Source organism: Arabidopsis lyrata (assembly GCF_000004255.2).
Source record: "Arabidopsis lyrata subsp. lyrata unplaced genomic scaffold ARALYscaffold_2, whole genome shotgun sequence".
Lineage (NCBI taxonomy): Eukaryota > Viridiplantae > Streptophyta > Magnoliopsida > Brassicales > Brassicaceae > Arabidopsis > Arabidopsis lyrata.
In genome coordinates, this window is record NW_003302554.1 from 17,493,801 (window position 1) to 17,508,127 (window position 14,327).

At 35.2% G+C, this 14,327-nt stretch overlaps 4 protein-coding genes across 4 annotated transcripts; 2 read left to right on the forward strand and 2 right to left on the reverse strand.

Annotated features, from left to right (window-relative positions):
* Positions 1-250: 250 nt before the first annotated feature.
* LOC9325186 (peroxidase 13) lies at positions 251-2,198 on the reverse strand. The gene is made up of 4 exons (XM_002889077.2): positions 1,612-2,198; positions 1,335-1,520; positions 862-1,027; positions 251-766 (listed from the first exon to the last, which is right to left on the reverse strand). The coding sequence occupies exons 1-4, from the start codon at positions 1,867-1,869 to the stop codon at positions 366-368; spliced, it is 1,011 nt and encodes a 336-aa protein (XP_002889123.1). The 5' UTR covers positions 1,870-2,198; the 3' UTR covers positions 251-365.
* A 4,277-nt stretch (positions 2,199-6,475) lies between these two features.
* On the forward strand, positions 6,476-10,452 carry LOC9325187 (auxin efflux carrier component 6). Its single transcript, XM_021035778.1, is given in 8 exon segments — positions 6,476-6,943; positions 7,200-7,564; positions 7,567-7,827; positions 8,602-8,860; positions 8,964-9,049; positions 9,125-9,282; positions 9,803-9,879; positions 10,032-10,452. Coding segments are annotated over 8 exon segments (1,704 nt in total). The 5' UTR covers positions 6,476-6,512; the 3' UTR covers positions 10,099-10,452.
* A 413-nt stretch (positions 10,453-10,865) lies between these two features.
* On the forward strand, positions 10,866-13,022 carry LOC9323734 (alcohol dehydrogenase class-P). Its single transcript, XM_002887624.2, has 7 exons — positions 10,866-11,136; positions 11,304-11,440; positions 11,528-11,574; positions 11,659-12,143; positions 12,229-12,386; positions 12,474-12,635; positions 12,709-13,022. Exons 1-7 carry the CDS (start codon positions 11,103-11,105, stop codon positions 12,823-12,825), a joined length of 1,140 nt encoding a protein of 379 aa, XP_002887670.1. The 5' UTR covers positions 10,866-11,102; the 3' UTR covers positions 12,826-13,022.
* Positions 12,966-14,298, reverse strand: LOC9323735. The gene is made up of 4 exons (XM_021035779.1): positions 13,973-14,298; positions 13,799-13,869; positions 13,427-13,711; positions 12,966-13,329 (listed from the first exon to the last, which is right to left on the reverse strand). The coding sequence occupies exons 1-4, from the start codon at positions 14,265-14,267 to the stop codon at positions 13,033-13,035; spliced, it is 948 nt and encodes a 315-aa protein (XP_020891438.1). The 5' UTR covers positions 14,268-14,298; the 3' UTR covers positions 12,966-13,032.
* Positions 14,299-14,327: the final 29 nt, after the last annotated feature.

The window sequence follows — 14,327 nt, forward strand, 5'->3', positions numbered from 1 at the left end:
CAAAAAAGAAAATATATCAGCGACATTACAGTTATTTATATAGTTATATATGAGCAATAACTTTATATCTTAGGAAATATTTGAAAATTGGCTATATTTTTATTTGGAAACATCTTGATAAAAAACAAACTAGGCTTATGGCTTTCTATAAAAAACATTTTTTTTATTCAAAGCTTTTTTATTTTCTGATTTCAATATGGTGGGATTGAATAATCTAATAGATTAATTAATAGACGTGCAATGCTACAAATAACTCGTATAAATATCTTTTAATAACTCAAATTTGTTGCAGAAAAAAAAATTGTTTATTTTAATATTCTAACATACTCGGATTATATACTTAACTATACATGAGATCTTAAAAACTAGTTTGTAGCACTGCATAAACGTCTAATCTCTCCTTCAACACCGATTTTCACTCCGATAGCACCCATCTTTACCATGGCTTTAACAAAATCCGCAGCAAAATTAGCCTTTGAACTTTGATTAGTTTCTAGGTACGAATCAATGATTTTTTTCATACTATTGTCTTGGTACAAGACAGAGTCCGATAGAATGACACCTCTGCCATTTTTGATGTTTTGCAAGATTTGGTCATCAAACACAAACTGGCTATCCCAGTCCAACGGAATCCTGACATTAACATCTCCGCCTTGGGGACATTTTGACCTTAGGATTTGAAAGAATTCTGGATTTATGGTAGGATCTTGAGCATCTAAACGTGGTATGACGAAGAAGCAAGCGGTTGTACCAATAGTATGTGCACCTTTAACAAAAATAAAACTCGAGTAAGCAAGATAGTGTTTTCTTTTTTCCCGAAATAGTGTTTATATATCAAGTTATCAAGATTATGATAAATACCAGCACTAAGAAGTACAAGATCTTGATCTGAAAGCCCTTTTTCTCTAAATTTTGATTTCAAAGTGTTTATGGAATCTTGAACATCTGGCAAGTTTGTAGCATGACCAACATTTGCAATCCGACCGTCTCTCCGACCGGTTGGAACCTCATAAAATGGTCCTTTTACCTAATCAGTTAATATTTAACATCAAATGATAGACTTTATAAAAGAAAAATGATCTTCTTTAGCCCTATATATGAATACAATAAACTATTCATTGTGTATTAAAAAAGAACTATATATTAAAGTATGATAAAAAAAAAAAAGAAAAAGAAGTATATATCCTAGAAAATTTTAAGAAGTTACAGGATGGAATGGCAGGTAGTACAGTAAAAATATTAAAGGTTGGTCCAAGTTTGAAAAATGTATGGACCTCGGCCTAGAACCTTTTAGTATAAAAAAAAATTGAAAAAAAAAACTATTCAAGTGTTACCTCAGCAATAGCGTCTCTAGCAGCAAGAGCAACGATGTCGGCGCAAGACACAATCCCCGGACAAAGACGTTCAAGCTCTGATTTGGCTTCGTCTATAACATCGAAACCAGCCACACCCGCGTTACCCGCAGCAAACCTTTCGTCATCGTTCCCATCATGCTTGATTAGTATTGACCCATCACAACCCTACGACATATAACCAAACCAATTTATGTCATGACTAGTATAAAAAATGATTATTAATTGGTTCTCTTCTCTTTTTTTTGCATTAATGGACCTCAACGAAGCAATCGTGGAACTGGAGACGGAGTAAGACAGCAGCCTTTCCGGGGTCGTTGGTCACCGCATGTTGAACAACATCACGAACGATTGATTCTGCTGATGGACATGTTTCTGAGTAGAATCCAAACTGAAGTTGTGCCACCGAATAACCTAACTGATCATGAAAATAAAACAAAACTAGAAATAATGCAACAGTGATCATTTTCGGACCAAACAAACTAATCGATATATCTTCTCGTATTCTACGACTCATTTTTGATGATCGTTTAAGATGAGTTACAAAGTTTTTATATCTGCTCGGATTATATTTATATGCATAGAGGAGATATAGTATATATCCTTCATATTTTTGACCTTATGTCATTTATTGCATATAGCTGTTACCGCGTAAAACCTTCCGAAAGGTGACAATCCTCCTTTTATTAAATTTTGTAAAAAGAATTCGTGTATCATAAAAAACCAAAAACAAAATTATAGTAAAATATTAAAATATTCAATAAAGTAAAAATTCCTTCCGTTTTATATTACAAACAACTGAGTTCTTGTTGCACCAGAAGCCATAACAATGAATAATAAATCAATTTATTTTATTATTCCAACTTTGGCTCTCTTTTTTTCTTTCTTTAAAAAAAAAAAAAAAACGTTAAGCTAATTAATCAATAATTTAGAAAGGAAAAAAAAAACTCAATATAGGGATAATTAGTCAAAAGGAATTCAAATGTATAAGAGTAACGTGGCAAGTATTAAGTTAAGAAAACTGCATGTGGCAACAACTTAAAGAGATATATATTGAAATCCTTCGTAACGTCTTTTGTTTTCTCTGCAAAATGTCAAAGCGAGTATCACGAAAACTCAACCAAATGACTGCAAATGGCAACAAATTTGAGGAGGTACGTTCGATGAATGTAGAAGAATCTCTTTGAGACAGAAAGTTAGCACTAGTTAGATTGATATTAAAAAAAAAACACACACACACAAAGTTAGCTCTTTGTCACGTGAGGAGCACGTGTAAATCGGTTTGTTCGTTATAACAGCCAAGGGTATATCGGTAGTCTCTCTGTCTCTGTATCGTATTATTTCTCTTGAAGTTTTATAGAAAACAGAGAAGACTGAGATTTAGCTTAATGTTCACGGTTTCTCTTCAAGAGTCGTTAACATGTAGTCTGAAAATTCCTATATAAAAATGTCAGAAACGTGAGTCTGTGAGAAACAAAAAGAGAAGACGAATACAGGTATAGAAATTTCTTTAAGATTAATTGCATTGTGCTTTCAGTTTTTATTCATAGCACAAGTGTCTAGCTCATGTCTTTAATTTGAGCTGGTGGAGAGTTTGGAGAATTGCATTTTTTAGATTTGGAATAATAATTAGTCTTCTTGATATTTCCCTGGAATTAGCTCATCATTTTTTCATTTACAGTATGAAATTTGTCAAATTGGTTAGATTTGTGAACAAAACATTTATTTGTTACAACGGATATGTTATATTCGATCTCCATGTAACAAAACAATTGATGGGAAAATTGGGCCTTGCAAATATTTCTTTGCAAAGGGCTTAAGACCAAACCTGGATTTGGGAACTGGATTTAGAATAATACTTCGGTTTGTCTTTTTTTTTTTTTTTTTTATCAACATTTGGACCATAACTGGCCGGCCCATTAGCCTAATTTCTATAATTAAGTTGTAGAGTCGGGGACTCGATCCCTGGTGTGATGGTGTCTGTCTTCTGTGGACTTATCATTTGCCACTAGACCAAGATCACTTCACTTCGGTTTGTCTATCGAATAAATGAAAATTAATATGCTTAAAAATAATCAAGATGGTGTTGTGTACTTTAAAAAAAAAACCGCAAAACGGCAATAGACATGATTTATATGCTTAACTCAAGAGTCAAGTGGATCAAGAAAACTATGAACTTAGAGATTCTTTTACAAATCTCATTGCAACAACAAAAGACCTGATACTTGTACGTATCAAAATATCTATCATATGCACATGTACATTGACAAGACGGAATAATTTTTTTTTGGACAAGACGGAATAATGTAACTATGTTTGTAACGAAAAATACAGAACGAAGAAGTTGAGGGAAAATAAACCAAAAAAAAAAAGAAACGAACAATATGATGAATTGATGGCACGCGAAGAGAAGAGAGTTAGAAAGATGCAAAAACTTATGTTATGTCACTTTCCTTTGATATTCTCACTCCAACCTCTCTATCTCTCCAATGACTAGACCAGACACATCTTAGTTCTTGCCCCCTTTTCTCAGACCATTTTCTCACTCACTTTCCAATTTTTCCCTTTTTATAAAAAAATATTCCTAAATTTGTGTAATTTAGAATTTTGAAATGAACACATCATTTTTCGCACTTGAATTTGATTTGATTTTCTAACCTACCAATAATCCCACTTCTATTCATTTATTCCCCTTTCCTCGATCCCATGCGCTTCCTCTTAGTCTTGTTTCTCATCATCATACCTTTTTTTTACCATCTTTTTTTTGTTCTTCTTAATATATAAATTTTCGAAATATTAGTTAACACATTAAATTTTTATTCCATAGTGTTTTCATCTGTGTATGTGTGTATTGTTGTATACTTTCGTGGTAACGTCAAGAGACGAGGTGACATAACCTTACAATATAGAATGATAAAGACAGCTTCACTAGTCGATCGAGAAACATTCAAAATTGCTTATTCTGAATTTTATTGTCAGATTCATATGTGTACTTATATATACAGACAATATAAGGTTACAAGAGGCTTTAATGTCATTACCCATTGGGAACAATAATCATGCTTATACGTGATTTTATATAATATCCTACAGAACTCTTGTCTACACATTTTGGTTAAGTAGTAGGATTAGTTAATATTTATCTTAGGTTAGATATATAATATTTATCTTAGGTTAGATATATAGGACGGAATCAATAATCCCAAACTTTTTTGTAGCCTTTCGTTGACAAAGTAATTTATTTCTTAGTTCTCGCAATTACCAAAAGGCTAAAGGCTAAAGGCTTTTAAGCTTGAAAGCAAAAGGCTAACACTGTTAGTCTGAAAGCAAAAGGCTAACACTGTTAGTCTCCACCCATTGCGCTTAAATCATTGATCTTAGATTCTATGAGGATCTCCTTCGCTTTATTTATTTATATATGTACAATTATGTATATGTAAATGTCAATAATTTAAGAACAAGATAATCATCTCTTTCTCTTTGTGGACCCTTTTGCTTCTAATCTTAATTGACATATGTAGTGTTAGTACAAGAAGTTCATTACATTCCCTCCCTCTATATGGTCAGAAGTTCCAACTTTTTTCTAGTTTCAGATATGTTAGCTTTACATATTTTAATAAGATGATTAAAACTGACTATACTTCATTATTAATTTATTTTTTGATTTTGTTTCTTGAATTATTGATAGATATCTGTTTTTTTTTAATTAATTGACGAATCTCATGATATTGTTCTTGAGCATAGCGAGATATATATAGACTTGTGGAAATGGGAATATATACATCAAAAGAGTTGCATGAGACCAAAAAAAAAAAACGGAAATTTATAGTCATTAGTGACTCACTAAGTTGCGTAGCTTTAGTTAAAAAGCTTCAAATTTGAAGTATACTTATCTTCATTTTCATGCATGTATTCCTAGTTGGTTTTGGCTTGAATAGTCATATAGTTTTACGTCATAAAACAACCCACAAACAAAAAGTTTAATAATCAGTAGAAGAAATTAAAATGAAAGAGTTAGGGAGATAATTTGGGTGAGAGCCTATTTCGACAAAACACCAAGTGTTGAGAGTTTTGGATAAACACATGTGTTTTTTATACTATAATTTATGTTGTCCGAGTTTGATGCAACTGTATGCAAAAAGTGAATAAATACTGCAAAAAGTGAAAATACTGTAAAAGTAAAATAACAGGAAAACAAACAAAAGAGTTAGGTCGATAATAAGAGTGAAAAGCTCACTTAGGCAAAACACAAAATTTTGGGTAAACAAAGTGTTTTTTTTTTTCTTGGATTACCCAATTTTGTTTTTTATAGATTTTTGAAAAAAAAGAGAGTTATGCGTGTACATGTTGAGAATGAATGGGGGAAAATGATAAACTTGATAGTCTATGCAAAATATTCTAAATAAAATGTTATAATTTTTAATGTTAACGAACATATTGTTATTCTGTCGAACCACTGTAAATTTTATTATTTCATCTTTGTTTTATTTTTCTTTGTGTTACTTATTTTTTGTCCCAATAAATCATGCTACGTTCCAAAAAGAATTACGCTCCTTTGTTTTAATTCAACGGCATGTATAAAAAGCTACCCAACTTGTAAACTACATTCACACAATCCGAACATATTAAAAAAATTGGTTTGATAACTACCTAATTATGAGATAAATCTGTATAGATTTTTGTTTTAAATTATTAAATAACTTGTGTTTTACGTGATATTTGATTTAATTTGTTTTTTTGTTGTTGTTTGTTTACTTATTAGTTAAATAATAATAATAATATAATAAAGAGAAGCAATGTATAATGCAAAGCAAAGTTATTGTATGAAGTTATTCTAAATATTATAAACCCTTTTTCCCGGTTTGGATTACCAATCAGATTTTTCATTAATTTAATTGTGAAGTTAAAATAAAAAAAGTACCAAATCAACTAATTAATTAATTGTAAAACTGTGATGAGTCTATTTAATGTGTCAGAATTTTAGAGGTTAAAATGATAATGAAGATACATAAAAAGAAAGTGTTATAACCGCGGCTAGTCCCTCCCTAATGCAAATAACGGGCTAACTAAGGGGTAATCTCGTCAACAAGTCCCTATATAACCTAACACACACTTGGGACCTAAATTGACCAAGAAGAAGAAAAAGAAGCAAAGCAAAAGATGATAACGGGAAACGAATTCTACACGGTGATGTGTGCCATGGCACCACTCTACTTTGCCATGTTCGTGGCTTATGGATCGGTGAAGTGGTGGAAGATCTTCACGCCGACGCAATGTTCCGGAATCAACCGTTTTGTCTCAGTTTTCGCCGTCCCGGTCCTCTCTTTCCACTTCATCTCACAAAACAACCCTTACAAAATGGACACAATGTTCATCCTCGCCGATACTTTATCCAAAATATTCGTCTTCGTCTTGCTCTCGCTATGGGCCCTTTTCTTCAAATCGGGTGGTCTCGATTGGCTCATCACACTCTTCTCAATCGCTACTCTCCCTAACACTCTCGTTATGGGCATACCTTTGCTTCAAGCCATGTATGGAGATTACACCAAAAACCTCATGGTCCAACTCGTTGTTCTTCAATGCATCATTTGGTATGTTTTCAAATCACTATCCGTTATTTATTCATTTACCTTGTGATTGATTAATATTATAAACCGCATAATGATAATTATTTTCGGACTTCAAATATTTTGTAACCAAACTGCTGATCAAATGAATTTCGTTACTCTAGGATATTTCAATAAAATCATGTGTGTTTTTACTAATCCGAGTTTATAGAATAGTATATTTTTATTAGTTGAATTATTTAATTGTAACGTATGATACTAAGTGTGTATATATGTATAGGTATACTCTGCTACTCTTCCTCTTCGAACTCCGGGCAGCGAGGTTGCTCATCCGAGCCGAGTTTCCGGGTCAAGCAGCCGGGTCAATTGCCAAGATCCAAGTCGACGATGACGTCATTTCCTTAGACGGCGTGGATCCCCTCCGTACAGAAACTGAAACCTATGCCAACGGTCGGATCAGACTTAGGATCCGACGGTCCATATCATCCGTACCTGATTCTGTTATGTCCTCCTCCTTATGTTTAACCCCCAGAGCCTCCAATCTTTCTAACGCCGAGATTTTCTCCGTTAACACTCCTAACCGTTTCTTTAACGGCGGAGGAGGAAGCGGTACGCTTCAGTTTTATAACGGTAGTAACGAGATCATGTTTGTAACGGAGATTTAGGCGGGTTCGGGTTTACTCGACCCGGATTTGGTGCAAGTCCTAGGCGGCTCTCGGGTTATGCTTCCTCCGATGCTTACTCGTTGCAGCCGACGCCACGTGCCTCGAACTTTAACGAGCTTGACGTTAACGGAAACGGTACGCCGGTTTGGATGAAATCTCCTGCCGCCGGGAGAATATTCCGGCAATCTTCGCCGAAGATGATGTGGGAGTCTGGGCAAAGACATGCAGCCAAGGATATCAATGGTACGTTTTCTTTGAAAGATGTGTCGTTTTCGTTGAAAGATGTGTCGTTTTTCGGCGTTTGGTCAATTTCCTTCTCCTTTTCGTATTTTTATTTATTTATTGGTTCTTTTCAAAAATTTGATGAATAGAATAACATTGAGAGGCTACATCAAATGCAGCCTTTTCAGATATTAAAAAAACTCAACATTGTCTCTTTTATTTTCCAAATCCCTAGGAATAGACTAATTAGAAATTCAATCTAAAAAAAACAATCTAATTTCATAATATAAGCTATATATTAGAAACGAATTTTATAAGCAATAATTACTAAATCCCAATTATTTTATTGGTTTTATATTTTGTGTCCATACTTTTGAATTTTGTTGTTTCATGTTTTTGAGCTTAAGATTCTAATAGGACAACATAATGAAGCATGTAAACAAAGAGGACCCCTCATACCACCCGCAAACTTACTATAATCAATAAAATCACCAATATTGTCAACAAGATGTTGACTTTTTGTATCCCATGATGTTTTTGGTCTCAAAAAATTTATTTGGGTAATGCTATCATTTTCCTCCAGCACGTGTGTAATCATCAGCGAAATCGACGCATGGGTGTTTTCTATTTTTTTCTTCCATTAGTAAATTCCATAACTATTATTAACAACACGACTTATAATTAGTTGCTTTCAAAAAAAATCAAGCTTTGTCCTAAACTATTTTTTGTTTTTGTTGTCCTAAACTATTACTAGTTGGCAGTTGCTGACGTGTATACATTATAACTATGAATCAGTACTGCCAGAGAAGGAGATTAGCTTCCGAGACGCACTTAAAGCTGTACCACAGGCTACGGCAGCCGGTGGTGCTGCTTCCATGGAGGAAGGAGCCGCCGGTAAAGACACAACTCCGGTGGCTGCTATTGGCAAGCAAGAAATGCCAAGTGCCACTGTAATGGTGCGGCTCATACTAACAGTTGTGGGACGCAAGCTTTCTCGAAATCCTAACACTTATTCCAGCCTCTTAGGTCTTGCCTGGTCACTTATATCTTTCAAGTGAGTAAGCAATCACTTAAATCTTTATCAAAAAATCTTAACCATAATCATTGAATTTGTTTGTTATAACTTTTAAGTCATATTTTTGATAAATAATGAGCAGATGGAATATAGCGATGCCAAACATAGTGGATTTCTCGATAAAGATCATTTCAGATGCAGGTCTTGGGATGGCTATGTTTAGTTTAGGTATGAACATGTTCTTATAAACCTACATAATAAATCAAATTATTTTGTATTCTCTGACAAATTTAAAAATTACAGGCCTGTTTATGGCGCTGCAGCCAAAGATGATCCCTTGTGGGGCGAAAAAGGCAACAATGGGGATGTTGATTAGGTTCATCTCAGGTCCCCTTTTCATGGCTGCTGCTTCTCTTCTTGTCGGATTGAGAGGTTCTAGGCTACATGCTGCCATCGTACAGGTAACTATTCAGAGTGCCTTGATTTGGTCCCATTATATTGTTGGAAGAAAAGATACTTGGTGACGGAGAAAGTGTAAAAGAACTTGGGACTGAATTAGAAAATTTAACAATTAGAAGGGACTAATTAGTTTAAAAAATGAAGGATAGATATGTTTTTAGCTTTCAAAAATACAAATATCTAACATGGTTGAATCATATAAATCTAAATAGTCTATCATATGTATGTTACAAAGTATCTAGATATTTTCATAATAATATCTTGATATTTTACTTGGTACAAGTCTCTATATTAGTTTAAGGAGGTATTGATATTTTAGGATGGTTGTAAAGAAACTCTTTGACTTGGATCATGTTTTGCGCTTGGTCCAACAAATGATACTTGGATCATTGGCACATAATTGTATTTCAAAAAATATATTTCACGTGGCTATGATTTAAACTTGATTTCTTATAAAATTTTTGGTTTAATTTATAGTAATATATATACATCCAAATTTGACGAAGCCTATATGTTTTTTAGGCGGCTCTACCGCAAGGGATAGTACCGTTTGTGTTTGCAAGGGAGTACAATTTGCATCCAGACTTACTCAGTACATTGTGAGTCTCTAGCTCTGTTTTTTTTGTTCTTTTTTCATTTACATTTAACGGTTTGAATGATGAAAAAAAAAAAAAAACGGTTTGAATATTATAAAATGTGGATTTAATTATGATTAATGTGAAATTTCTGTTTATTGTTTTTTTTTTTCCAGGGTTATCTTTGGCATGATAGTATCTTTACCAGTAACTATTCTGTACTACGTCCTCTTGGGCCTATGATTCACACAAAATTACACTGGAGAAATGATGGATGAATAATAATAAAGAGGTCTGGAAATAGAGACTCGTGAGCTCGTTACTGAAGAGCTTGTGAGAAAGATTAACGGTTAATTACATTGTTGAATCGAATTACTGGTTGGGGGAATATTTTAAATTATGTACTTGATGATGATATTCAACATTGATCACATGGAGGGTACGTACGTAGTGATGTAGAATCGCTTAGGTTATGAATCAATCGTGAATATTATTTCAACGTTGAAGCCCGCGAGCTGAATGATTATTTTTAGTATGATGTATAGTGAAACGCATATGATTCATACTATATAGGAATCATCGTGAAGATTCTTGTCATGAAGAAACCAAATTATGCATTACAAGCTAATTAATTATATACAAATGGGAATAAATGATTATTCTAACTTGGTCATTGTATTTTCTATTTAATGTCTACTATCCCTTAATTAATGACACTCATAATTGTATCGTTAAGACTTGAGAGTGACGGCCAAGAATATAATTAAGAGCCAATGATCTTTTTAAAAATCACAAAAAAAAACAAAGATCCAACTTGATGACCAAGAATAATATTAAAGATTTCTAATTAAGGTGAAACCGCCCGAAACCAAAACATTCGATGGGTACCGATTACTGCTTTAAGCAACACCACGGCGTGACCATCAAGACTAAATCATTAATAATTGCTACAATTTGTAATTAATTAAAGATCAACAAGAAATGCCACGTGGACGACTACTCGCAACGCCAAGTGGAAAGAGCATTCGAGAGAACAAGGCAAAACCAAAGACGCCCCTAGTAATAATAATATGTCGACTGGAAAATTACAAAAGATATTAGTAATTTCCAGTGGTGTTTTTGTAAATACGAACTTCTTCCATTTACCAGCTGCTATATAAATCCCTTCTCTGTTTCTCTCTTCTTACCATCACAACAGTCACACAAAACTAATAAAAGATCAAAAAGCAAGTTCTTCTCTGTTGATAATGCCTACCACCGGACAGATTATTCGATGCAAAGGTTTATTACTTTTATCCTGTCTTTTTTCCAAATATTAAGTTATCATCGGTCGTTGATTTAGTGTTTTTTTCCTTAGATTTCACCATTTGAGGTTTTGATCATACGAGTTTACGAAAGTTTTAGATTTTCTTTTTAGTAAAAACGGTGTCGTTTTGTGGTGGTTGCAGCTGCTGTGGCATGGGAAGCCGGAAAGCCACTGGTTATGGAGGAAGTGGAGGTTGCTCCGCCGCAGAAACACGAAGTTCGTATCAAGATTCTCTTCACTTCTCTCTGTCACACTGATGTTTACTTCTGGGAAGCTAAGGTAAAATTAATCAAACTCAAATTTCATAATCAAGTTCTAATTCTTACCACAACTTTTCAAAATTCAATCTCTTTTTTTATTCTACAGGGACAAACACCGCTGTTTCCTCGTATCTTCGGCCATGAAGCTGGAGGGTAATAAAAATACTAATCTTCTTGCTTAAAATTTTGGAGGTTTTAAAGGTTTTAGAGATTAAAGATTGGTTTTTGGTTGTGTAGGATTGTTGAGAGTGTTGGAGAAGGAGTGACTGATCTTCAGCCAGGAGATCATGTATTGCCCATCTTCACCGGAGAATGTGGAGATTGTCCTCATTGTCACTCGGAGGAATCAAACATGTGTGATCTTCTCAGGATCAACACCGAGCGAGGAGGGATGATTCACGATGGTGAATCAAGATTCTCCATCAATGGCAAACCAATTCATCATTTCCTTGGGACTTCCACATTTAGTGAGTACACTGTGGTTCACTCTGGTCAGGTCGCTAAGATCAATCCGGATGCTCCTCTTGACAAAGTTTGCATTGTTAGTTGTGGTTTATCCACTGGGTTAGGAGCAACTTTGAATGTGGCTAAACCCAAGAAAGGTCAAAGTGTTGCCATTTTCGGACTTGGTGCTGTTGGTTTAGCTGCTGCAGAAGGTGCTAGAATCGCTGGTGCTTCTAGGATCATCGGTGTTGATCTTAACTCTCAAAGATTCGACCAAGGTATTCAAAAAGATGATAGTCCTTTTTGACTATGCTCTTCTCTAATCTCCTCTCACTTACATTGAGTTTGATATGTTATTTGCAGCTAAGGAATTCGGTGTGACCGAGTTTGTGAACCCGAGAGACCATGACAAACCAGTTCAACAGGTGATCGCTGAGATGACGAATGGAGGAGTGGACAGGAGTGTGGAGTGCACTGGAAGTGTTCAGGCCATGATTCAAGCATTTGAATGTGTTCATGATGTAATCTTCCCTTCACATCAATTCGGACCAAACCATTGATAACTTACATTATGCATATCTGAACATATACATATGATGTTGTTTCAGGGTTGGGGTGTTGCGGTGCTGGTCGGTGTGCCAAGCAAAGACGATGCCTTCAAGACTCATCCGATGAATTTCTTGAATGAGAGGACTCTTAAGGGTACTTTCTTCGGGAACTACAAACCCAAAACTGACATTCCCGGGGTTGTAGAAAAGTACATGAACAAGGTAATGAGAAGCTTAGATCTTCTGATGCCAACTTTGAATATTTATCAATGTTCTGATGATTTTTATGGCATAGGAGCTGGAGCTTGAGAAATTCATCACCCATACATTGCCATTCTCGGAGATCAACAAGGCCTTTGATTACATGTTGAAGGGAGAGAGTATTCGTTGCATCATCACCATGGGTGCTTGAAGCCATTCTGTTGCCGATGATGTCTACTTTGTGTTTTACTTCCCTTTATGCACCCACAGCAATAAAAGAAGACATCTCTATCGCTTCTGGCTTTCTTGTCTGTCTTAAGTTAGTCGTTGTCCAGTCTAATCTATTACGTATCGTTGTAATATCTCATTCTATTGAGATTTTAATATAAAGTAAAAGACATTCCTTTTTATTGTGTTCTCAACATTCAGAGTGCAAGCGGACTAACCGCAGTGACTCGAAAGCCGTTTCGAGTCGCCATTCTCTTTGCTTCTTGCTCAAAGGTCTTCCTTTGCCGGCCTTTTCTCGGTTTACTCTTGTGTCTGCTATTCCCCAAATGCAGCTTTTGGCTTCCACATCGAAAGAAATCAGTCTGAAAATACCATCACCTTCGGTCTCAGTGTCCTCGTTAGTGTACCTCACGTACATCGGTCTGTCCTTATACCGATCAAGATCCTGCGGAATTCGTACTACCCTTTCAACACCAGGAGATGAAACCTGTACCCAAAGGTTCAAGATTTGTTGAATCAATGAACCAAAACCCATGAGATAAAATTGATGTGAAAGGAATTCAAACGCTAACTAAATAACTAACCTCTAAAGAGATATTGTCCGGTATAGACTTGGCGAGTCCAGCTTCAGCCAGTTTTGCTCTATAGATTGTTGAATATGCTTCAATGTCTTCCATTGTTGGTGAACCAAACTTGTTAGTGAGCCGCTCGATTCGCACTTGTATGGTTGAATTTGGCAGTGTCTTGAAGGCATAAATGCCTAAATCACCATCAAAAGACTCACAAACTTTCTCAGCTAATGCCAATGCTTCTTTATCCCATAATGTTCCAGCAAGTTTAATGCCTCCTCCACCACCTCCATCTCCAGCCTTCAGATAGAATTAATCCATAGATGAGAGATGCAAAAAGTATTTATCTTTTACTAATCTCTCAAATTAGATATAAGTAAGACTTACATAGAGTTCCTCCTCGCTCTCATCGAACTCAAAGTCATCGTCTTCGTCGTATTCATCATCCAGTAGCAACTCTGCAGAACCAAGAACGTCACCAGAAAAGTGTTGATTGTAAAATCCAGCGAATGAGAATTATAAGATTACATCTAGAAAACCAAAAAAGGAACCAAAACGCACCGTCTTGAATCTCTTCGGGAAGAACTAGCTCCTCTTCTTCTTCTTCTTCATCAAAGATCAATTCTTCGACTTTGTTCGGTCTCTGTTCGACAGTACTCGTTTTATTCTTCTTCTTCGCGTGAGTCTTGAAGGTAGAGTTTGGAGTCCGACGAAACGGCGTCGCAGGAAATCCAAAATGAAGACTCGTCGTCGAACGGAAACGATTGACAGCGAAAAGATTGCTTATGCTAAAAGCAGGCAAAACTGAAATTCCGCGAGAAGACTGATTCGGTCGGAAACGACAAATCGAATCCATCTTCTCCGGCAAGTGAGAAAGAAGAAGAAGAAGAAGAAGAAGAAGAAGAAAATTTTGCGG

Bases quoted from the DNA above. Each gene is read 5' to 3' on its own strand.
- LOC9325186 (XM_002889077.2), bottom strand. From the start codon at position 1,869: ATGAGTCGTAGAATACGAGAAGATATATCGATTAGTTTGTTTGGTCCG. The intron at 1,028-1,334 runs GTAACACTTGAA...TTAACTGATTAG, and splicing joins CTAGAGACGCTATTGCTGAG to GTAAAAGGACCATTTTATGA. The intron at 767-861 runs GTATTTATCATA...TTTTTGTTAAAG, and splicing joins TCTTGTACTTCTTAGTGCTG to GTGCACATACTATTGGTACA.
- LOC9323734 (XM_002887624.2), top strand. From the start codon at position 11,103: ATGCCTACCACCGGACAGATTATTCGATGCAAAG. The intron at 11,441-11,527 runs GTAAAATTAATC...TTTATTCTACAG, and splicing joins TTTACTTCTGGGAAGCTAAG to GGACAAACACCGCTGTTTCC. The intron at 11,575-11,658 runs GTAATAAAAATA...TTGGTTGTGTAG, and splicing joins TTCGGCCATGAAGCTGGAGG to GATTGTTGAGAGTGTTGGAG.
- LOC9323735 (XM_021035779.1), bottom strand. From the start codon at position 14,267: ATGGATTCGATTTGTCGTTTCCGACCGAATCAGTCTTCTCGCGGAATT. The intron at 13,712-13,798 runs GTAAGTCTTACT...TTCTATCTGAAG, and splicing joins AGAGCGAGGAGGAACTCTAT to GCTGGAGATGGAGGTGGTGG. The intron at 13,330-13,426 runs GTTAGTTATTTA...CTTTGGGTACAG, and splicing joins CGGACAATATCTCTTTAGAG to GTTTCATCTCCTGGTGTTGA.